Raw genomic sequence first — 23,837 nt, 5'->3', positions numbered from 1 at the left:
CATCACCTGGTAGATGTCAGACACCTTCCCATCCCCGACCCACACCCCCGAAAGCACCCTATCCCTTACCCCCCGTGGGGGCAGCAAAGGGAACCCCTCCACCTGCCGCCTAGCAAACGCCTTGACCTGAAGGTACCTGAACATATTCCCCGGGGGAGCTCAAACTTCTCCTCCAGCTCACCGAGGCTTGCAAACCTCCCGTCAATGAACAGGTCTCCCAACTTCCTTATGCCCGCCCTGTGCCACCCCAGGAACCCGCCATCAATGTTCCCTGGGACAAACCAGTGGTTCCCCCGCAGCGGGGCCTCCACCGAGCCCCCCACTTCCCCCATGTCGCCTCCACTGCCCCCAAATCTTGAGGGTAGCCGCCACCACCGGGCTCGTAGTGTACCTCGTTGGAGGGAGCGGCAACGGCGCTGTTACCAGTGCCTTCAGGCTCGTGCCTCCACAGGACGCCATCTCCATCCGTTTCCATGCTGCCCCCTCCCCATCCATTACCCACTTGCGTACCATCGAGACATTAGCCGCCCAATAGTACCCAGAGAGGTTGAGCAGCGCCAGCCCCCCTCTATCCCTGCCCCGCTCCAAAAAGACCCTCCTCACCCTCGGAGTCCCGTGCGCCCAAACAAATCCCGTGATGCTGCTGTTCACCCTCCTAAAAAAGGCCCTTGGAATGAAAATGGGGAGGCACTAAAACAAAAACCTCGGGAGCACCGTCATTTTAACGGACTGTACTCCACCCGCCAACGACAGCGGCAGCATGTCCCACCTTTTAAACTCCTCCTCCATCTGCTCCGCCAACCTAGTAAAATTAAGCTTATGCAAAGTCCCCCAACTCCTAGCCACCTGAACCCCCAGGTACCTAAAACTCATTCCTGCCATTTTTAGCGGGAGCCTACCAATCCCCTCCTCCTGATCTCCCGGGTGTACAACAAACAGCTCGCTCTTACCCAGGTTCAACTTGTAGCCCGAGAAACTCCCAAACTCAGCAAGAATCTCCATCACCTCCGGCATTCCCCCCCACCGGGTCTACAACATACAGCAGCAAGTCATCTGCATAAAGCCACACTCGGTGCTCCTCCCCACCCCGCACCAGCCCCCTCCACCTCCCCGACTCCCTGAGCGCCATGGCCAGAGGCTCAATTGCCAACGCAAAAAGCAAGGGGGACAGGGGGCACCCCTGCCTCGTCCCACGGTAGAGCCTGAAGTACTCGGACCTCCTCCCATTTGTCGCTACACTCGCCATCGGGGCCTCGTACAGCAACCTCACCCATTTAATAAACCCCTCCCCAAACCCGAATCTCTCTAACACCTCCCACAAGTACCCCCACTCAACCCTATCAAAGGCCTTCTCCGCATCCAATGCCACCACAATCTCCGCCTCTCCTTCTGCCGCCGGCATCATTATCACATTTAGCAGCCTTCGCACGTTAGTGTTCAGCTGCCTCCCCTTCACAAAACCCGTCTGATCTTCATGTACCACCCCCGGCACCCAGTCCTCTATTCTAGTGGCCAAGATCTTCGCCAGCAACTTGGCGTCCACATTCAGCAGTGAAATTGGCCTATATGATCCACAGTGCAAGGGGTCCTTATCTCGCTTCAGGATCAGGGAAATCAGCGCCCGTGACGTCGTCGGGGGCAAAACCCACCCCATGCCTCGTTAAAGGTCCAAACCAACAGAGGGCCCAACAGGTCCGCGTAGTTTTTATAAAATTCAACCAGGAACCCATCCGGTCCCGGCGCCTTCCCCGACTGCATGGGGCCAATCCCTCTGACCAGCTCCTCCAACTCGATCGGCGCCCCCAGTCTCTCCATCTGCTCCTCCTGCACCCTTGGAAATCGCAGTCTGTTCAAAAAGTTCTCCACCCCCTCCCACACCATCCCCACCCGAATCTCCCCAGTATCATTGGCCTCGAGGTACCTCTCAATACATCCCCGGACCCTCTTGCACACCTCCTCATCAGCCAACAACCCCACGTCCAGACGCCAAAGCGGGCGCTGGTCCCACACCTCCCCCATCTCCAGATCCACCCAATGCGGAGCATGGTCCGAAATTGCTACAGCTGAATATTCGGCATCTTCCACCCTCGGGACCAGCCCCCTACTCAGGAAAAAAAAATCAATACTGGAATAAACCCTGTGCAGTGGGAGAAAAAAAGAGTACTCCCGAGCCCTCAGCCTCCCAAACCTCCAGGGGTCCACCCTTTCCATCTGGTCCATAAACCCCCTCAACACCTTGGCCGCAGCCGGCCTCCTGCCTGTCCTAGAACTAGAACGATCCAATGGGGGATCCAGCACCGTATTGAAGTCCCACCCCCCACCCAACATACGCCGCATGAAACCAGCATCATCCCAATTTGGGGCATACACATTTACCAACACCACCCTCTCCCCCTGCAGCTTACCGCTCACCATCACATATCTGCCGCCACTGTCAGCCACCACCTCAGACGCCTCAAATGCCATCCTCTTCCCCACCAGGATCGCCACCCCCCCCCCCAGTTCTTCGCGTCGAGCCCTGAATGGAAAACTTGCCCCACCCACCCCTTCCTCAGACGAACCTGGTCCGCCACCTTCAGGTGAGTCTCCTGAAGCATGGCCACGTCCGCCTTCAGCCCCTTCAGATGCGAAAACACCCAGGCCCGCTTAACCGGCCCATTCAACCCCCTCATGTTCCACGTGATCAGCCGGATCAGGGGGCACCCCGCCCCTCTCCCCCGTCGACTAGCCATAGCCCATCGACTGCTCGCCCCTGGCCAGCACCCCCCACTCGGCCCGTTTCCCACGGCGATAGTACCTCACCCCGACCCCCCCCGACCTGCACCAGCTCCTCCCTGGCCAATCCAGCAGCAACCTGGTATCCCACCCCCCCAGGCTAGGACGCCTTCTAGCCGCGACGCTCCCTCCATAGTACTCCCGTGAGCCAGCTGACTTCTGCTGACCCCGGCAGCTCCCGCCCTAACTCCGACCCCATCCGATATGGGATCACCCCTCCCCTCCTGCAGCAGCTCCTAGGCACCGCTCCAGTGCGGGAAAACGGAACTGATAGCCATGCCCCTTGCCTCCAGCTCCACCCCCCTCATCCCGCAGCACGGGAAACCAGAGGAAAGCCCGCGCTTTCCCACTGCCCTACCCCACCCCCTCAACGCAGCACCCAAGTACCAGTCCCAACCCATCCCCCAACCCCGTACAAACAAAAACAGCACAACCACAGACCCCAACACCCCCCTTAAAACACAAGACCATAACCAACATCATCCGAAAGCAGGAAAAAAAACCAAACAAAATAGTCAGCAACAGCATAAACGGTGATTACAAAAAAACCCCCACAGTCCCCAATCCCTAGTTCGAGTCCAACTTTTCAGCCTGCACAAAGGCCCACGCCTCCTCCGGGGACTCAAAATAGTGATGCCGATCCTTGTAGGTGACCCACAAGCGTGCAGGCGGCAGCATGCCGAATTTCACCTGCCTGCTGTGGAGCACCGCCTTCGTCCGGTTAAACCCGGCTCTCCGCTTGGCCACCTCCGCACTCCAGTCCTGGTAGATGCGCACTACCGAATTCTCCCACTTGCTGCTCCTCACCTTCTTGGCCCATCACAGAACACACTCTCGGTCACTGAACCCATGGAACCGCACCAGCACCGCCAGCAGGGGTTCATTCGCCTTAGGCCTCCTGGCCAGTACTCTGTGGGCCCCCCCCAGCTCCAGGGGCAGATGGAAAGATCCTGCCCCCACCAGCGAGTTCAGCATCACGGCCACATAAGCCGGTAGGTCCAGCCCCTCCGCGAGGCCCAGGATCCGCAAGTTCTTCCTCCTTGACCCAAACTCCATCTCCTCAAAGCGATCCTGCCACTTTTTGTGGAGCGCCTCGTGCATCTCCACCTTCCCACGAGGGCCGAGACCTCATCCTCGTGCTCAGAGGCCTGCTGCTGCAACTCAAGGATCGCTGCACCCTGGGTTGCCTGGGTCTCCAGCAGCTTACTTGTCGTATCCTTCAGAGAGTCCAGCAACTCCACTTTCATCTCCGTAAAGTAGTGCAGAAGGGCCACCTGCTGCTCCTCCGCCCACTGCCTGCACTCGGGGCCTCCACCGGCCGCCATTTTGTCCACCTTCCCCCGCTTTTCCAGGGGAGGTGCTGCCGTTTTTTTCTTCGTCCCACTCCGGGTCCGCACCATAAATCCCGTGGGGTATTGCTCCAGACCCCTTTACACACCGGGAATCGTCGAATCAGCGCCGTTTGGGTCCCTTAAAAGAGCCCACAAGTCCTATGAAAGTGGGAGCTGCCGAACGTGCGGCTTAGCTCCGCATTGCCGCCACCGGAAGTCCGATAGATTCAATTGTTGAAGAGTCCCAAAAATGTCAATAGTATACGTATCCTGTAGTTTGACAGCTTCGATGGTTTCAGACTAGACTCAATAGTCTTTCTGGATTCCATGTCAAAATGATTTAAGACAATTTCTATATCTGTGGCATACGGCTGGTCGAACAACAGACGGCACAAGCTTGGAGGATGACTGGAGAGAGAGAGAGAGAGAGAGTGCCCACGCAGGGTGTTTCTGATCTCACACTGTCCAACACTCCTCTTCTATCCGGCCTGGAGAAAATTTCTTAAAACACAAACGATTTGTTTCCTCATCACATGTTCTCCATTCACAATCTGCCCAATTGCAGTCAGAGTAAGTTTTTAAAAATAAATTTAGTGTACCCAATTCAGTTTTTCCAATTAAGGGGCAATTTTGCGAGGCCAATCCATCTGCCCTGCACATCGTTGGGTTGTGGGAGCGAAATCCACGCAAACTCAGGGAGGATGTGCAAACTCTACACGAACAGTGACCCAGAGCCGGGATCGAACCTGGGACCGTGGCACCATGAGGCAACAATGCTAACCACTGCGCCACCGTGCTGCCCGTCGGTCAGAGTTAGTTGATTCCAGCCCCATTGTTTATAAATGATTAGATTATGGGAGTTCCTTTCTTAGCTGAGGTCCATTGTGAAGTTGATTATGCCTATTCACTTGTTCCACAGCCAGCTGCATATACAGGTGATGGCTGGATGTTTTGTGAACCGTTCAGGATATAGGTGATTCTCACTCATCTAAGTTGATCGCAGGAAACTATCTCCAGACAGCCTATTGGCTTTGGAATTTGTAGGATACAGCTAAGCAAATATTCAGCCATCGTAGCACCTGCTATTTAAAATAATTTAAAATTACATAATCGCTAGTTTCAACCCATTCAATAAATAAAATAAGTTTAGGTATAGAACAGGGTTTTATAGCAATACATATCTACATTATATATGCATTTACAACATATATAAATAATATATTATTATGATCCCGGACCAGACCCCAGCAGTGGCTAGGATACTGGACAGAAACCCCAATATTTTTAATTTTGTAAAACTGTGAGGAAAGGATACCTTGCTCCAGGAGTGATATCACACAAAATAGAGATATGATATATTAAAGCAAACTTTGTTACTAACAGTATTAAAATATCTTTAACATCACACAATAAAATAGTTTATAATTACCCCTCAAACAATGCTAATCAATACTGACACAATGACCCTATACAGCTATCTTTATTTCCACTCAAAAAACCAAAACCGGACTTCCGGTGACGGCGGGTAGGAGGAAGCTGCACGTTGGAGGGCTCCCGCCCGAGAATTGATTTTTCGGAGCTTTGATGTCCTGTTCCTGGAGCAACCTTTGATGAAACAAGGGTAGGAAGGAACGCACATAGATGAGAAATATCCAAATCTCAAAGAAAAACAGCCGTGGAAAAGGGGGCTAATGAAGGTCCACCGGTGGGTGGAAAGGTTGCCTCAGGAACTGGAAGGAAGGCGGAGGTGGGGGCGCTGGGTGAGGCCGCACTGCTCACGGCAGAAAGGATGACTGAGGCGTGGAACTTGAAAAACAGTTCACAAAACACATGGAAGCGATGAGGAAGTAGATGGGGTCGGTATTGAAATTACTGGTGGAGGAGGCGATTGCCCTGGTGAGGGCGGTGGTATGGAGTGCAGCGGCTGAGGTGCGGGAGCAGCGTGAGACACTGAAGGAAGTGAAAGAGGCACTAGCGCAACACAGTGATCAACTCACCTCGTTGGGGAAGGAGCTGCAGAGAGTGATAGAGACCAACAAGGGTCTGTGAGCCAAAATGGAAGACCTGGAAAACAGATCCAGGCAGCAGAATCTAAAGAGCATGGGTCTGCCCGAAGGGGTGGGAGGCCGACGGTGTATTTTGCCACGATGTTGGCGGAGCTATTGGGGGAGGGGAAAGATCCCTCTCGATACGAACTGGATTGGGCTCATAGGTCGTGGAGGCCTATACCAAAGGCGAGCGAGCAGCCAAGAGTGGTGACTTTGTTTCCGTAGGTACCGCGTGAAGGTGAAGGTCCTGTGCTGGGCAAAGCAGAAGCGGGAGGTACAGTGGGCTGGAGTTGGTATACGCATATACCAGGACTTTACGGTGGAATTGGTGAGGAGGCGGGCGGCCTTTGGCCGAGTGAAGACAGCACTGTATAACAGCAACGTGCGGTGTGGCATAGTGTATCCAGCTAAGTTGAGGGTGACTGACAAATCCAAAGAATTTTATTTTGAGACGGTGGAAGCGGCGGAGGTATTTGCGAAGGCAGAAGGGCTGAGGCAGAATTGAGAAATGGGACTGAGGACTGGTCTTGTACTGAGGGTAGGGGGTTGGTAGCAGAGTATGTAGATTTGTCTTTTCACTGCATGTTGTATGTACTAAATGAGTCGATACTGTCTATTTGCACAAGGTAAGAGTTGGTTCTTTGGGGCTTGTGTGTTTATGCTGGGGTTGTGTGTTAAAGGGGATTTCTTTGTTTTCCTGGGACTTGGCAGGGGGGCTGGGGACCCGGGCGGGGGCCTCCACGCTGGCTGGTTTAAGCCGGCCAGTGAACGGGAATGAGGTGGGGGGAGGGGCTGCGGACATCAGAGCCTGGTAGAGCAGGTTTCGATGAGCCTAGCCGAGGTGAAATGTTTTAACATGAACATACAGTGCAGAAGGAGGCCATTCGGCCCATCGAGTCTGCACCGACCCACTTAAGCCCCCGCTTACACCCCAACCCCGCAACCCAATAACCCCATCTAACCTCTTTGGTCACGAAGGGAAATTGACCATGGCCAATCCACCTAACTTGCACATCTTTGGACTGTGGGAGGAAGCCGGAGCACCCGGAGGAAACCCACGCAAACACGGTGAGAACGTGCAGACTCCGCACAGACAGTGACCCAGCAGGGAATCAAACCTGGGACCCTGGTGCTGTGAAGCCACAGTGCTATCCACTTGTGCTACCATGCTGCCCAGTGGGGGGAAGGGACCAATACTGGGTGAGGTGTTTAAGAGGAAGTGGAAGGGAGGCGTCTGGGAGGGGGGGGGGAGGGTTTACAATTCGTGGGTGGCATTCATTGTACACTTTCAGGGATTGGATGGCCTTGAATATTAGGGGGGGGGGGGGGGGGGCGGCGTTGGACTACATATGTTCTTTTTATTCTTCTTTATTCTCCTTTTTCACATTTTCTCCCAAATTTACACCCACCAACAATAAACAATAATCAGTGGGTACTACTGGGCCGCTAACGTGGCGATGGTGCGCAAGTGGGTGATGGAGGGGGAGGGGGCGGCTGGAGACGGCGTCTTGTGGGGGTACAAGTCTGGAGGCGTGGCAACGGCGCTGTTGCCGCTCCCTCCAACAAGGAATACCACGAGCCCGGTGGTGGCGGCTACCCTCAAACTTTGGGGGCAATGGAGGCAGCACAGGGGGGAAGTGGGGGCCTCGGTGTGGACCCCAATACGGGAGAACCACTGGTTTGTCCCGGAGAGAATGAATGGAGGGTTTGCGGGGTGGCACAGGGCAGGGATAAGAAGGCTGGGGGACCTGTTTGTGGATGGGACGTACGTGAGCCTGGGTGAGCTGGAGGAGAAGTACGGGCTCCCCCGGGAAACACCTTTAGGTATCTACAGGTAAGGGCGTTTGCCAGGCGGCAAGTGGTGGAATTCCCGCTGCTGCCGCCATGCACGGTACAGGACAGGGTGCTCTCTGTGGGGTATGGGTTGGAGAGGGGAAGATTTCAGCAACACACCAGGTTATGCAGGCGGAGGAGGAGGCCTTGGTGGAGGAGCTGAAAGGTAAGTGGGAAGAGGAGTTGGGGGAGGAGATCGAGGAGGGGACGTGGGCAGAGGCCCTCAGGAGGGTGAACGCTTCCTCTTCGTGCGCGAGGCTCAGCCTCATACAGTTTAAGGTGCTGCATAGGGCACACATGACCGGGACCAGGATGAGTCGGTTTCTTGGGGGTGAGGACAGGTGTGTTAGGTGCTCAGGGAGCCCAGCAAATCATGCCCATATGTTCTGGGCATGCCCAGTGCTGGAGGAATTTTGGAAGGGCGTAGCGAGGAGGGTGTCGAGGGTGGTAGGATCCAGGGTCAAACCGGGCTGGGGGTTCACAATATTTGGTGTTATAGAGGAGCCGGGAGTGCAGGAAGCGAAAGAGGCCGGTATTCTGGCCTTTGCGTCCCTGGTAGCCTGGCGGAGGATTCTTCTTCAGTGGAAGGATGCGAGGCCCCCAAGTGTGGAGGCCTGGATCAACAACACGGCGGGGTTTATTAAATTGGAAAAGGTGAAATTTGCTTTGAAGGTGTCGGTGCAAGGGTTTTTTAGGCGGTGGGAACCGTTTCTAGACTTCCTGGCAGAACGGTAGACAATGGTCAGTAGCAGCAGCAACCCTGGGCGGGGGGGGGGGGAGACTTATTTTCTACTTTAGTTGTTCAATACTGGGGGATCTGAGGGGATGTACATATTTGCTATGTTTGCTTTGTGTTTTAACGGGTGTTAATTTATGCTCATCTATACCTGCCAAACCATCTCTCAGGATCCCAGTCCCCAGCCAAGTTAGTTTGAACCCTCCCCAACAGTTCCTGTGTTTTTGAATTTACTACCTAGCTTCATAAATTCTGCTTGCAGGACCTCATCCCTTTTTCTGCCTATATCGTTGGCACCAATGTGTACCATGATATCTGTCTGTTTGCCCTCCCCCTTCAGTCTGCCCTTCAGTAACAACCCTGACATCATACCATCCTGGAGTCTCTTTTGCGGCCACTAAAACGCCTGTCTGTTCCCGCTACAATTTCCTACCACTATAGCCCTGACGATCTTGTGCAGCAGATCCACCCATGGTGCCACTGCTTTCCCCTACACAGTCATCTCCCCCAACAGTATATCTGTCAGAAAGGGGGATGGCCACAGGGGGCTCCTGCACTACCTGCCTTCCTCTACTCTGCCTGGTTGTCACCTGTGCCCTTTCTGTCTGTTCAGTCCTCACCTGCGGTGTGACCACCTCACTGAACGTGCTATCCTATCCATGATTTGCTCAGCATTACAGATGCTCCATAGTGAATCCACCCTCAGCTCCATGCAATGTAGCTGCACACATGGTCACCAGGGACAACTGAAGCTTCCATGATTTGCCACATAGTACAGGAGGAGCATATTACAGGTGCAAGCTCTCCCACCATGACTATCCTTAAAGCTCTTACTTACTCCCTTTTTAACAGAAAATGATGCTATGTGAGAATACTATTTACTTACCTCCCGTACCCTACTTTGTTTACCTATATTGCTTTATTATAATGACCCTGGCTTTCACTTATTTGTGCTGTTTCTCAGTTGATCCAAAAAATAACTTTTTAAACTTATAGCTCTTCACTGTGTTACTGACTGCAAAGTCAATGAGAACAGGAATCTGACCTTGGTCTGTATGAAACTCCGCTATGCTCTGCTCCTGCCCGGACTGAAACTGAGCTTCACACTGAGTCTTTTTAGCTTCCCCTTCTTCCAGTTTCACCTAACTCCAAAAGAACTCTAAGTAGCAGCCACTGTGCAGACAACCAGCACAGAGTAGCTTCCCTTTTGTAGGCTTCAAAAACAATGCTTTGGGAACTGGATTGCACAATTAATGAGCTGCAACTGAGAGTCACTCAGCTGGCTTCTGTTTCAGGAATGCGACAAAGCTACAATAATCATAAGAGCAGTTTTTAGTTACTAGATTAAAGAACAAATTAGCCCTAAAATTAACTTTAATTAGTACTTACCTCTTACAACTTACCCCTTGAACGCCCTATTTTTCACCCAAAAGCACTCTTGTTTAACCAAGTAGGACCCACAGTGCAGACAAGCAGCACCGAGTGGCTTCCCCTGTGTAGGCCTCAAAAACAACGTGAAGATTAGGTGTAGTTAAGGGAATGGGATGGGGGAATGGGCCTGAGTAGCGTGCACTTTGAGGGTCGGCGCAGGCTCGATGGGCCAAATGACCTCCTTCTGCACTGTAGGGATTCTATGATTAAAGACACACCCCTCAAACAAAGATCCCCCCCCAATCAGAACCCCTATCATCAACCCCCAGTCAGACATCCCCATCAGTAACCCCTGCCTGAAAGCTGAAGAACAGTCCAGGTGGCAGAGTGAAAAATCACTGCATTTTCACTTACCCTTTCCTAACATCTGCTGCCTCAGACAAAGTGTATAAAGCAGCAGCTGTTACAAATATCAGAACCTATCGCTTCTCCGCCTTTTGGCTAAGATGAGCATGAGGCCCGTCTCCCTTGTGGGGACCATGAATTGGAGCAGGCAAGGAGCTGGATTAAGGATTTGCCCTGTCCACACTCTGAGCTTTGGCTTTGTAACTCTGATAAAAGATGTTTCTCAAAAGTCAAATACAGTTCAAATGGATTCAAATCGCTTGACAGCCTTAGAAATGCAAATCTTCCATTCAATTTCACACAGCAATACATTGCACTAGCCAGTGATTGACAATTTTATTGGTCCAGACACAGCTGTTTAGGAGGTTAATTTATCTTTCTCTGCATTCTTGACTGAATCTCAATTGCCCTGCTGTGATGTTAACCACAATGTTTCTCAATATTCTTGCTTTCGGACAGCACGGTGGCGCAGTGGTTAGCACTGCTGCCTTACGGTGCCGAGGTACAAGGTTCAATCCCAGCTCTGGGTCACTGTCCGTGTGAAGTTTGCACATTCTCCCTGTGTTTGTGGGGGTTTCGCTCGCACAACCCAAAGATGTGCAGGGTAGGTGGATTGGCCACGCTAAATTCCCCCTTAATTGAAAAAAAATGAATTGGGCACTCTAAATTTAAAAAGAAAAAAAGAAAACAAACATTCTTGCTTTGATTGACAGCTCCTCACCACATCAAAAGTGGCTTTCACTTCCTCTTTCTCAGCAGAAAGCACTAAGGTCCTTTTGATGTGGTGAGGAGCTGTCACTCATAGCAAGCGTGTTTATAAGCATTGTAGTCAAGGAATTTGAAGCTCTTTGAAGTGTACTTGGCTTCACTTTTGAGGAGGCCTCTGACACCTTCTGCTTTAAACACTTTTGTCTGAGGCAGCAGATGTTAGGGAAGGGTTAGTGAAAATGCAGTTTTTTTTTCACTCTACTGCCTGGACTGCTCTTCAGCTTTCAGGCAGGGGAGACTAATGGGAGTTCTGATGGAACATAGGGCGGGGTCCTCCAGCCACACTGCGCCAGAAAAGCAGCACAGCGCCGCGTGGCCATTGAAAGCTGGGTGACCCGCTCCCAGGATCTATCCAGCTTGCATTGCCTCGTGAGATTCAAAGCAATCTTGCGAGAGTTTGCAAGATGAATCCCGCCCACAATGGAAGATTCCAAAGGTACCTGAGGTTTTGGGATTCATTCCCTTTGCCTCAGGGATCTCGGGTGAGGCTGTTTGGTACTTGTCCCCAAAAACGGGGATCAGACGTTATCCAAAGGGATTGGAGGCCCCCAGCTACATGCCCTTTGGGCAGGGTGATGCTGTGGAGCTATTGGTGCCACCTGAGTACCCTGGCAGCGCCAGCCTGGCATACTGGCAGTGCAATGTATGTGCCAGCCAAGCACTGCCAAGATGCCCAGGTGGCTCTGCCAGTTGGCAAGGGCACTGCCAGGTTGGCACTGCCAAGGTGCCAAACTGGCTTATTTTGCTTGCGCGCAATTGGGCCGGGTTTGCCCAGCGTGGGTGTTGGGGGGTGCTGAGGGACCCTCCCATATTGTGGAGCTCCCCATTGTAAAAAACAGGGCTATGTGTGGTCACGGCTGCGTGTTCCCCCTTCAGGCCCCTTATTCAAAGCGATTCGCATTGGAATATCCATGTGTTTCTCGGCAACTGCTGGGAAACACACAGCTAAATGCACTCGCTCGGGGACTTTTGGGAAGATAGTTTTTGGGAAGGTCACGCCCAGCAGAATAGGAGTAGGCAATTCAGACACTTGAGCCTGTCCCAAACCTTGAGATCCTAGCTAATCTGTGATTGAACTCCAAATACCTGCCTTTGGCCCATATCCCTTATTATCTTTTGCTTATCACAAATCTATCTATCCCAGATTTAAAATTAACAACTGTTCCAGCTTCAACTGCTGTTTGTGGGAGAGACTTCCAAATCTCTGTCACCCTTTAAATGAAGAAGTTCTTCCTAAATTCATTTTTTCCAATTAAGGTGCAATTTAGCATGGCCAATCCACCTAGCCTGCACATCTTTTTGGGTTGTGGGGGTGAAACCCACGCCAACACGGGGAGAATGTGCAAACTCCACACTGACAGTGATTCAGAGCTGGGATTGAACCTGGGACCTCGGCGCTGTGAGGCAGCAGGGCTAACCCACTGCGCCACAAAACAATTCAACCCATGCAATCCCGGTATCATTTTTGTACTCCCTCCAAGGCAAAAATATCCTTCCTGAGGTTGGTGCCCAGAACTGCTCACAGTACTCCAAGTGGGGCCTAACCAGGGTTTTGGATAGCTGCAGCACAGCCCCTGTGTCTTTAAGATTTGGTTTGATTTGATTTGATTTATTGTCACATGTACCGAAGTACAGTGGAAAGTATGTTTCTGTGGCTGAGGAAACGTACACAGTACGTACATAATAGACAAAAAGAATAATCAACAGAGAACATTGCCAAATGGTACATCGGCAAACAGTGGTTGGTTACAGTGCGGAATAAGGGGCCAAACAAAGCAAATACATGTGCAAGAACAGCATAGGGCGTTGTGAATAGTGTTCTTACAGGGAACAGATCAGTCCGAGGGAGAGTCATTGAGGAGTCCTGTAGCTGTGGGGAAGAAGCTGTTCCTATGTCTGGATGTGCAGGTCTTCAAACCTCTGTACCTTCTGCCTGATGGGAGGGTCTGGACGAAGGCAATGCCTGGGTGGGAGGTGTCTCTGATAATGCTGTCTGCCTTCCTGAGGCAGCGGGAGGTGTATACAGAATCAATGAGGGGGTGCCAAGCTTGTGTAATACGTTGGGCTGAGTTCACCATACTCTGCTGTTTTTTGCGATCTTGGACTGAGCAGTTGCCATACCAAGCTGTGATGCAGCCGGATAGGATGCTCTCTATCGCACATCTGTAGAAGTTTTTGAGAGTCGATGCAGACATGCCAAATTTCTTTAGCTTCCGTAGGAAGTAGAGACGTTGTTGGGCTTTCTTGACAGTTGCATCAATGTGAGTGGACCAGGATAGACTGTTGGTGATGGTGACCCCCCAGGAACTGAAAGCTATTGACCATCTCCAGTTTATGCTCCAATCTTCTAGATATAAAGGATATAAAGCATTCTATTAGCCTTTTTGGTTATTTTCTCCACTTGTTCTTGGCATTTTAAGGACCTGTGCACCTGAACCCCAAGTCTCTTTGGACATTCACTGTCCATAACCTCTTTCCATTTAGGAAATACCCTGCTCTATCCTTTTTTTGGTCCAAAATGGATAACCTCACACTTGCTTACATTAAATTCCATCTGCCACAATTTTGCCCATTCAACTAGTCTGTCAATATCTCCTTGCAACTTTATGCTATCATCTGAGCTGTCTACAATGCTATCCTAACTTTATATCAACCACAAATTTGGATATATGACTTTCTATGCCATCACCCAAGTCATTAACGAATACTGTGAATAGTGTGAAACCCCAACACAGATCCATGTGGTACACCACTAGTCACTTCTTGCCAATTAGAGTAATTACCCATTATCTCCACACCCTGGGTGGGATTCTCCGAAATGGAGGCAGAGTGTCCGCGCCATCGTGAACGCTGTCGCGTTTCATGACAGCGCGAAACGGGTGCGGGCTCTACCGATTCTGGCCCCCAGAGGGGGCCAGCACGGCGCTGGAGCGGTTCATGCCGCTCCAGCCTTCCTTCCCGGCGCCAACTGGGCACCACGCCAACCCCCGCATGTGCAGTGGCACCGCGCCAACCTGCGCATGCACCCCAATCACAGGCTAGACCCCATCGGAGGCCCCCCCCCCCGGTGAAGGAGCTCCCCTCGACCCTGCACGCAAAGTTCCCACACAAAACGTGCCGATGCAAATGGTGCCATAAGACCATAAGACATAGGAGTGGAAGTAAGGCCATTCGGCCCATCAAGTCCACTCCGCCATTCAATCATGGCTGATGGGCATTTCAACTCCACCTACCAGCATTCTCCCCGTAGCCCTTAATTCCTCGCGACATCAAGAATTTATCTATCTCTGCCTTGAAGCCATTTAGCGTCCCGGCCTCCACTGCACTCCGCGGCAATGAATTCCACAGGCCCACCACTCTCTGGCTGAAGAAATGTCTCCGCATTTCTGTTCTGAATTTACCCCCTCTAATTCTAAGGCTGTGCCCACGGGTCCTCGTCTCCTCGCCTAACGGAAACAGTTTCTTTGCGTCCACCCTTTCTAAGCCATGTATTATCTTGTAAGTTTCTATTAGATCTCTCCTTAACCTTCTAAACTCCAATAAATACAATCCCAGGATCCTCAGCCGTTCATCATGTGTTAGACCCGCCATTCCAGGGATCATCCGTGTGAATCTCCGCTGGACACGCTCCAGTGCCAGTATGTCCTTCCTGAGATGTGGGGCCCAAAACTGGACACAGTACTACAAATGGGGCCTAACCAGAGCCTTATAAAGGCTCAGTAGCACATCGCTGCTTTTATATTCCAACCCTCTTGAGATAAATGACAACATTGCTTTCGCTTTCTTAATCACAGATTCAACCTGCATGTTTACCTTTAGGGAATCCTCGACTAGCACTCCCAGATCCCTTTGTACTTTGGCATTATGAATTTTCTCACCGTTTAGAAAGTAGTCTATGCTTGGATTCTTTTTTCCAAAGTGCAAGACCTCACATTTTCTCACGTTGAATTGCATCAGCCATTTCCTGCACCACTCTCCCAAACTGTCTAGATCCTTCTGCAGCCTCCCCACTTCCTCAGCACTACCTGCCTGACCACCTAACTTCGTATCATCGGCAAACTTCGCTAGAATGCCCCCAGTCCCTTCATCCAGATCATTAATATATATGGTGAACAGCTGCGGCCCCAACACTGAACCCTGTGGGACACCGCTGGTCACCGGCTGCCATTCCGATTCTCTGCTCCTTGGAGAATCGCGTGTCGGCGGTGTGGCGTGGTTGCGGCGATTCTCTGGCCCAGCGCGGGGAATCCTGCCCCCTGTCTCCTGCCACTCGACCAATTTCCTAACCATGTCAATAATTTGCCCTAATCTCTATGGGTTTCCACCTTAGTTAACAGTCTCTTGTTAGGGACTTTATCAAATGTCTTCTGGAAGTCCATATAAATGACAGGGTCTCTGTTGGGGATCTCTAATGGGGGTTTGGTGGGGGGGTACACTCTCATGTTTACGTGCTGTGGGAGGGTGACCCGTTATTCCCATAATGGGGGCGGAGGACGCCCTTATTTGTCAGCAGGGAGGGGCAGGATCTGTGGGCATCAGGAGACCCGGCGATGGACCTTGGTATCGGGCCACCCATTCAAAATGGCCGCCTGATACCGGGATCCCGATTGAATCCGGTGAGCTCTCCCCGATGCATAAATGAACAATGGTATAGGAGAGAAACGTGCATCAAGCGGCAATGGAGACCAGTAGCGATCCTTTGCTAGTGCGAGTGGAGAATCCAAGTCTTGATCTGGGCCTCAGCTCTACTTTTTTGCCTGTTCCACATAACCCTTGACTTTGCAATAGTTCAAAAATCCATCCATCTCGAGCTTGAATATATTCAATGACTCGGCCTCTGTAGAGTAGAAAGTTATGAAGGTTCACAACCATCAACGAGAAGAAATTCCTCCTCATCCTTGTTTCAGAATAAGGGATCTCCAATTTAAGACAATGTACCCTGGCTCTACATTCCTCTATGAGGGGAATACATCCTCACAGCATCTAGCCTGTCAAACCCCTTCAGAACTTTACAGGTTTCAATAAGATGACCTCATTCTCTGAACTCCAATATAGGCCCAACCTGCTTATCCTTTTCTCTTAAGGCAACCTCTTCATCCTGAGAATCAACCTAGTGAACTGACTCCAGTGCAAGTATATCTGTCTGTAAATAAGGAGACTAAAACTACACAGTGCTCGAGATGTGGTTTCACCAATGCTCTGCTCATTGTAGCAAGACTTCTATACGTCATCCAACTTATAATAAAGGCCAACATCCTATTTACCGTCCTGATTTATTTTTATACTTGTGTGCTAACTTTTTGTGTTTCATGTGCAAGGAACACGGACACTCTGTGCTCGAGCATTCTATCAAATTAACCAATTTAAATAATATTAGGCTTTTCTGTTCTTACCAAAGTGCATAACCGTACATTTTCCCATGTTGTACTCCACCAACATATTACCCATTCACTTAACCCATCTATCATCCATTGTAGATTAATTAAGTCCTCCTGTCAACCTGCTTTCCCTTTCCCACTTATCTTTTTATCATCAAATTTGGCCACAATATACTTGATCGATTCATCCTATAGACAGTTATATGGGTAAGGTGGGTATGGGGTGGCATGGTAGCACAGTGGCTAACACTGTTGCTTCACAGTGCCAAGGTCCTAGGTTTGATTCCCGGCTTGGGTCACTGTCTGTGCGGAGTCGGCACGGTCTCCCTGTATCTGCATTGGTTTCCTCCTGGTGCTCCAATTTCCTCCTACAAGTACCGAAAGACATGCTTGTTAGGTGATTTGGACATTCTGAATTCTCCCTTTGTGTACCCGAACAGGCGCCGGAGTGTAGCGACTAGAGGCTTGTCACAGTAACTTCATTGCAGTGTTAATGTAAGCCGACTTGTGACAATAAAGATTATTATTATTAGAGGAAAATGGGCCAAATGGAGTCAACTGGGACTAGGTTTGTGGTAAAAACTGACATCATGGACAAGTTGGGCCGAAGAGCCTGTTCCCATGCTGTAAACCTCAATGACTTTATCCTAGTTATTAACATTTTAGCACTGTGGGCTAAACATCTGGCTTGGAATGCAGAACAATGGCAGCAGCGCGGGTTCAATTCCTGTATCTGCCTCCCCGAACAGGCACCGGAATGTGGCGACTAGGGGCTTTTCACAGTAACTTTATTGAAGCTTACTTGTGATGATAAGCGATTATTATTATTAGATTGTAAATAGTTGAGGTCTCAGCAGTGATCTTTGCAAAATCCCAATAGCTAGTTTGTCATCCTGAAAATGACCCATTCATCCCAATTCTCTGTTTCCTGTTAATTAGCCAATCCTCCATTTATGTTAATATATTACCCTCTAAATGAGCTCTTATCTTGTGCAGTAATCTTTCATCTAGCACCTTATCAAATACCTTTTGGAAATCTAACTTAACGGGCGGTGCAGTGGTTAGCACTGCTGCCTCATGGCGCCGAGGACCCAGGTTCGATCCCATCCCGGGTCACTGTCCATGTGCATTTTGCACATTCTCCCCATGTCTGTGTGGGCCTCAGCCTCACAACCCAAAAAGATGTGCAGGTAGGTGGATTGGCCATGTTAAATTGCCCCTTAATTGGAAAAAAATAACTGGGTATTCTAAATTTAAAGAAGAGGAGATCTAACTTAACTACACTTGGTTCCCCTTACTCCCTGCTAGAACATTCCTTAAAAAAAACTTTAATAAATGTATCAAACGTGAGCTTTCATAAAACATGTTGACTGATTGTATCCTGATTTTCTAAATGTGCTGCTGCAATTTCCTGAATAATGAATTCAGCTTTTTTTTTCAAATACCAGATTTTAGACTAACTGGCCTCTAGTTTCCTACTTTCAATTTCCCTCTCTTGAATAGGAGCGTTACATTTGCAGTTTTCCAATCTGATGGGATCGTCCCATAATCTATGGAAATTTGGAAGATCACAGCTAATCTGCAGCCACATTTTTGAAGATAGTAGGATGCAGGCTGTCAGGTCTGCTCAGGAGCTCCAGAAAGAATAGGAGTTTTCTCTACTGTCTCCAGGTCTGCAGAACAGTTATAGTATTTCATGATCTGGGTTTTGCAGAACATGTTTTTGGTGATGATTGGTACTGTGGTTTCAAAGTGTCAGCTTTTACTTTTTTTAATACATTGTTGATGCCTATTTGCTCCACTGCAGATCATCAAACTAGGACACTTAATAATTACAAGCAGAAAACATTTGCAGTCTTTGTAGAGGTGGCTGGTTTTACAAAGCCAATAAATGTGAAGAATTAGGGAAGACAAGTATTTACTGAAACTGCAATGGGGACATTTCCCAAGATTTGAACTGCCAGCAGTGGACAATCACATAGGTAACCACTGATCTGGATAAACATGATACTCTATCGAGTTTGAAAATGATCTACTGGACCTTCACAGCCCCCCCAGGTGTAGCTGATGACTTCATCTGCCAAGGTCATTCATATAAATGACAATGACGTGTTTAAGTGAAAGTTTAGAAAAAGACTAACATATATTGTGATATATAAATTTGGGAAGAAAGCATAGTGATGTTTAATAAATATCTTTAAGAGGTGCTCCCTGGTTGACATAACAAAGCACTATTTGAAGAGATATATATAGTCAGTAGTATTTATCTGCACCCAAACAACAAATTTGAAAGTGGATATCTTCTCTACATGGATGAATAGCTCAAGTCAAGAGATGAAGTGGGAGTGACTGCTTTTGACATCAAAGCAGCATTTGGCAGAGTGTGGCATCAAGGAGCCAGAGTAAAACTGAAGTCAATGGACATCGGGTGGAAATCTCTTCACTTCTTGGAGTTATACCTAGCACAAAGGAAGATGGTTGTGGTTGGAGGCTAATTATCTCAGTCCCAGGATGCCATTACAGGAATTCCTCAGGGTAGTGTCCTAGGCCAAACCACCTTCAGTTGTTTCATCAATGACCTTCCCTCCATCATAAAGTCAGAAGTGGGGAGGCTCTGGCAATTTTCAGCCTCATTGGTAACTCCTCAGATGTTGAAGTAGTCTGTGTCCATGTGTAGCAAGACCATGACAATGTTCATCCTTAAGTGGTAAATAACATTCGTGCCATACAAGTGTAAGGAACTGACCTTCTCAAATAAGAGAATCACCCATAATCACCTCCCCCATGCCATTCAATAGCATTAACATCACTGAAGCCCCCACTAACAACATCCTGGGGGGGGGTTACCACTGACCAAAATTAAATTTTAAAAACATTTTGAGACAGTTTTGACAAAGCAGAGGTGTTGCAATTTAATGTTTTTAAATTGTGTCGTGAAGGCACAAGTCCTTTTAAAGCTTTTATAGATCATGCTTCCCTTTCCACTATTTTCTTTAACACTTGTTGAATCTTCAGTTTTCCATGGTTTGATTACTTTATCTGAATTGAAGTGGAAATTTCTGTGGGGCCCTGATGCTCTGTGGTTATATAAGTATACTTCTGGTCCTGTTAGTGGTTTTTGCAGGGTCATGGAACAAATATAGGAATAGAAGTAGACATTCAGTTCCACTTACATGCATTTGGTAAAGGCTTCTTGATACCAAAAATAATGTGTCAATCACAATTTTGAAAATGCCAATTAACCCAATATTCACAGCTTTTTCAGGCAGAGTTCCAATATGCCCATACGGTTTTGGTGGAAAATTACCTCTTCATTTGACTCTTGAATGTTCTAGCTTTGATTGTGTAAGATTACTTCCCCTTAGTCTAAACCCTCCCATCAGAGTAGTTTCTCCTTATCTGTCCTTATTGAATCTCTTTTGTAATTAAATCACCTTCAACTGCCCTAACTCAGGGGAATACACTTGTCCTCACAATTTAACCCTTTAAACCCTGGCATCAATCTGGTTGATATACACCAGACATAATCTGTTGAGAAGATTTTGAAACCATCTCGGACATTTTGCATAATGTTAATGGCCTTGAGCAAGCTAGATTTTTATAATGTGGGTCAATCAAGCACTAAAATAATTTATTGACTCGATCAGTAAAATAGCTGCCCTTTTTAATTTGATGTTTTGTAGATGTCTAAACAGAAATTTTGTTCCTGAGAGGAAAATAATGAGCACCATCTGCCCAAATGGGAACAGAGTCCCATAACAAATGTGTTTAACTGGGTATTACCAGGTACTTGGAGTGCCGGGAAACCCCATGCTATCGAATGGAACTCTGTTCCCACTCGGGTAGATTCAGGGCCTCAGCGTGGACCTCCCCGACGAGCCTGCACTCACTCCTGTTTTCTGCACCGAGGAACTCTGCACACCGAACTCTTCACTGCAGAAGATCTCTCGACCCCCACGACATGACCCCTGAACTCCGCCAAAGCCCAAATTCACATATAAGGAGGTTCTCAGGCCCCCCCCCCCCCGCCCCCCCCCCCCCCCCCCCCCCCCCCCCACACCCACACAGGGTACCCCTTGGCCCAATCCCCATCACAAGAAAAATGCCAGATCGGCACCATGGTACTGCCAGCATGGCACCCTGGCAGTGCCACCTGGACACCTTTGCAATGCCAGGCTGCAGGGTCAAGATGCCCAGATGGTACCAGCTGTGCCAGGGTGCCACTCTGCCCAGGGGCTAGCACCTGGTGACCTCCAATCCCCTGGGAGACTCCCACATCTTGTCCCTGTTTGTGGGGACCAGCACTGAACAGCGCTCGCCTGAGATCTCCAAGGCAAAGGTGTTAGATCCCAATACCTTGATTAGATTGTGGGAGTGCATATTAGAGTGAGACTAGCTGTCTCCCTCTAATATGCAGATTTGCGAAAAGGTTATCTGCCAACAATGGGTGGGATTCACTTTACAATGTCTTGTGAGATCACGTTAGACCTCAAGAGGCGTGGCGAGCTGGGTAGATCCCAGAAGAGGGATCTCTCAGCATCTACTGGCCACGTTGTGCCGTGCCGCTTTTGGGCGAAATGCCGCCAGTAGATCACGCCCAACATTGTTGGCCGACCCCAATGTGATGCAAGAGTAATGATCATCACCGATGTTGTTTACAGGTTCCAGGATAGAAAGTAATACAGAGGACACTTGGAGCACATCAAACATGCCCCTGGAGCCAGGTAAACCATCCACAGGTAGTGGCGAGGACGATACTGAGAGTACGTCTCACAATAGACAAGATAATTCTGAAACTGAGGATCTACGAAATCAACTGAGGCAGAATCCTGAAATATCCCACAGTGAAAACACTCTTACATGTAAGTTTGTATTCATGAATTTTGGTGCAATCAAATTTATTATATTTATAAGTTAAAGAGAAGGGAAGGACACAGAAGGTATTTCATATAAAGTAATCTACCCCCTTGTGCTTACAATGTGTATAATACTCAAAATTCAAAATGTAGCAACAGGGGTCCCTTGTAGGAACTAGCACTGGACTTGCTTATTATCTTTCATTGCATGGAGCCTGTTGTATCAGTTTTATTCTCATCTCTATAACTGCTGTACATTGTACATTATGTGCACATCTCGATGTAGTTGTAAATGCTAACCTGGATATGTGTTCTTGCACTTACTGATTGTTCATGGCATTAAGCTTCTGGGTTCAAACATGGACAAAAGAGCTGAACCCCAGAGGTGAGAGTTACTGCCCATGACATCGAGGCAGCACTTGATTATGGATTCAAGGAGCTCCAGCAAAACTGGGGTCAATAGCAAACGGGAAAACCCTCCACTGGTTAGTGTTATACCTGGCACAAAGGAAGATGGTTGGAGGTCAAATATCTCAGTTCTAGGACATCAGTACAGGGGTTCTTCAGGGTAGTAGGCTCAATCATCTTCAAATGCTTCATCATTGACCTTCCTTCCAACATAAGGTCAGAAGTGGGGATGTTCGCTGATGACTGCACAATATTCAGAACCACTCGAAACTCCTCAGATACTGAAACAGTCCATGTCCAAATGCAGCAAGACCTGGACAATATCCTGGCTTGGGCTGGCAAGTAACATTCACGCCACACAAGTGCCAGGCAATGGCCATCTCCAACAAGAGAGAATGTAACGATCACTTCTTGACATTCAGTAGTATTACCATTGCTGAATCTCCTACTATCAACATCCTAGGGGGTTACCATTGACCAGAAACTGTACTGGACTAGCCATATAAATTTTGTGGCTGCAAGAGCAAGTCAAAGGCAAAGAATCCTGCAGCGAATAACTCACCTCCTGAATCCTCAAAGCCTGTCCACTATTTACAAGACACAAGTCAGGAGTGTGATGTAATACTCTCCCCTTGTCTTGATGAGGACAGCTCTAAAAACACTGAAGAAACTCAACACCATCCAGGACAAAACAGCCCGCTTGATTTGTACGCCCTTCAGCTAACATTCAATCCCTCTGCCACTGACTAACAGTGGGAGCCATGTGTACCAGCTATAAGATGCACTGCAAGAACTCACCAAGGCAGCACCTTTCAAACCCACAACCTCTACCATCTAGAGGGACAAGGGTAGCAGATACCTGGGAACACTACCGCTTGGAGGTTCCCCTCCAAGTCAATAACCACCCTGACTTGGAAATATTGGATTGGATTTGTTTATTGCCACGTGTACAGTGAAAGTATTTTTCTGCAAGCAGCTCAAACACTTTCACTCAGTCAAAATCCTGGAACTCCCAACCTAACAGCTGTCATAATATACACACAAGTATATGATGGTGCACAGACAGACATTGATTGACACACAGGATGACCAATGAACACATAGAACACAGCAGCCAATCACCAGACCAGGACACGGCCACTATAAAACCAGAGGGCACTAGTTTTCCCGGTCTCTTGGGATGCAGCCTCTGAGACAGTCAGAGCCTGTGAGCAACAACTCGAACATCCACCATGTGGTAGTAAGATAGTCTGGCCAGGTTAGCCTCAGGTCTCCAGTAAACTCAGAAAGTATGTTTAATAGTTGAGAGTTCAATAAAATAGAGTTGCATTTATTCAAGTGTTGGAAGCCTGTCTCTCTCACTGCTATGGTAAACACAGTCCTCGCAGACCCAGCATACCCAACACATCAACAGCATTCTGGGTGTACCTACACCTCAAGGATGGCAGTGGTTCAAGAAGACAGCTCACCACCTTCTTTAAGGGCAATTAGCGTTGGGCAATAAATGCTGGCCCACCCAGTGTAAAAGAGAATTAATAGGTTTAGTAAAAAGGGGAATAGATTTAACACCCCTGCATTAGTGTAAATTCTAGTAATGCTAGTCAAATTCTATACTTCAAGTCCAAATTTCAGCAGAACTCGCCAGCAAGGTTGTTTATTTGTTTGATGTTTCCTAGTTAGATTGCAGACAAGGTTTAATAAACCTAGGCAAGATTGGAATTTTAAAACAATGTTCTGTATACTAACTAATTGTATAGCAGTCTGAATCTGTGACTTGGGAGAGACTGATGTCAGAATACTGTCCCTTTAGGGCAGCACAGGGGCGCAGTGGTTAGCACAACTGCCTCATGGTGCCGAGGTCCCAGGTTCAATCCTGGCTCTGGGTCACTGTCCATGTGGAGTTTGCACATTCTCCCTGTGTTTGCTTG

The 23,837-nt window shown here is 48.9% G+C and overlaps 1 protein-coding gene across 1 annotated transcript in view; it reads left to right on the top strand.

Annotated features, from left to right (window-relative positions):
- Positions 1-23,837, top strand: part of LOC119971758 (T-complex protein 11-like protein 1) — a 128,612-nt gene that overhangs the window by 12,847 nt on the left and 91,928 nt on the right. Inside the window, 1 exon segment of the mRNA XM_038807816.1 lies at positions 21,307-21,507. Within this exon segment, the coding sequence (XP_038663744.1) occupies positions 21,354-21,507 (154 nt within the window). The 5' untranslated portion in view covers positions 21,307-21,353.

The sequence above is a fragment of the Scyliorhinus canicula genome, chromosome 9, assembly GCF_902713615.1.
Source record: "Scyliorhinus canicula chromosome 9, sScyCan1.1, whole genome shotgun sequence".
Taxonomy (NCBI): Eukaryota; Metazoa; Chordata; class Chondrichthyes; order Carcharhiniformes; family Scyliorhinidae; genus Scyliorhinus; species Scyliorhinus canicula.
The sequence above is the reverse complement of the archived record's forward strand: the minus strand, read 5'-3'. Positions and strand labels throughout refer to the sequence as shown.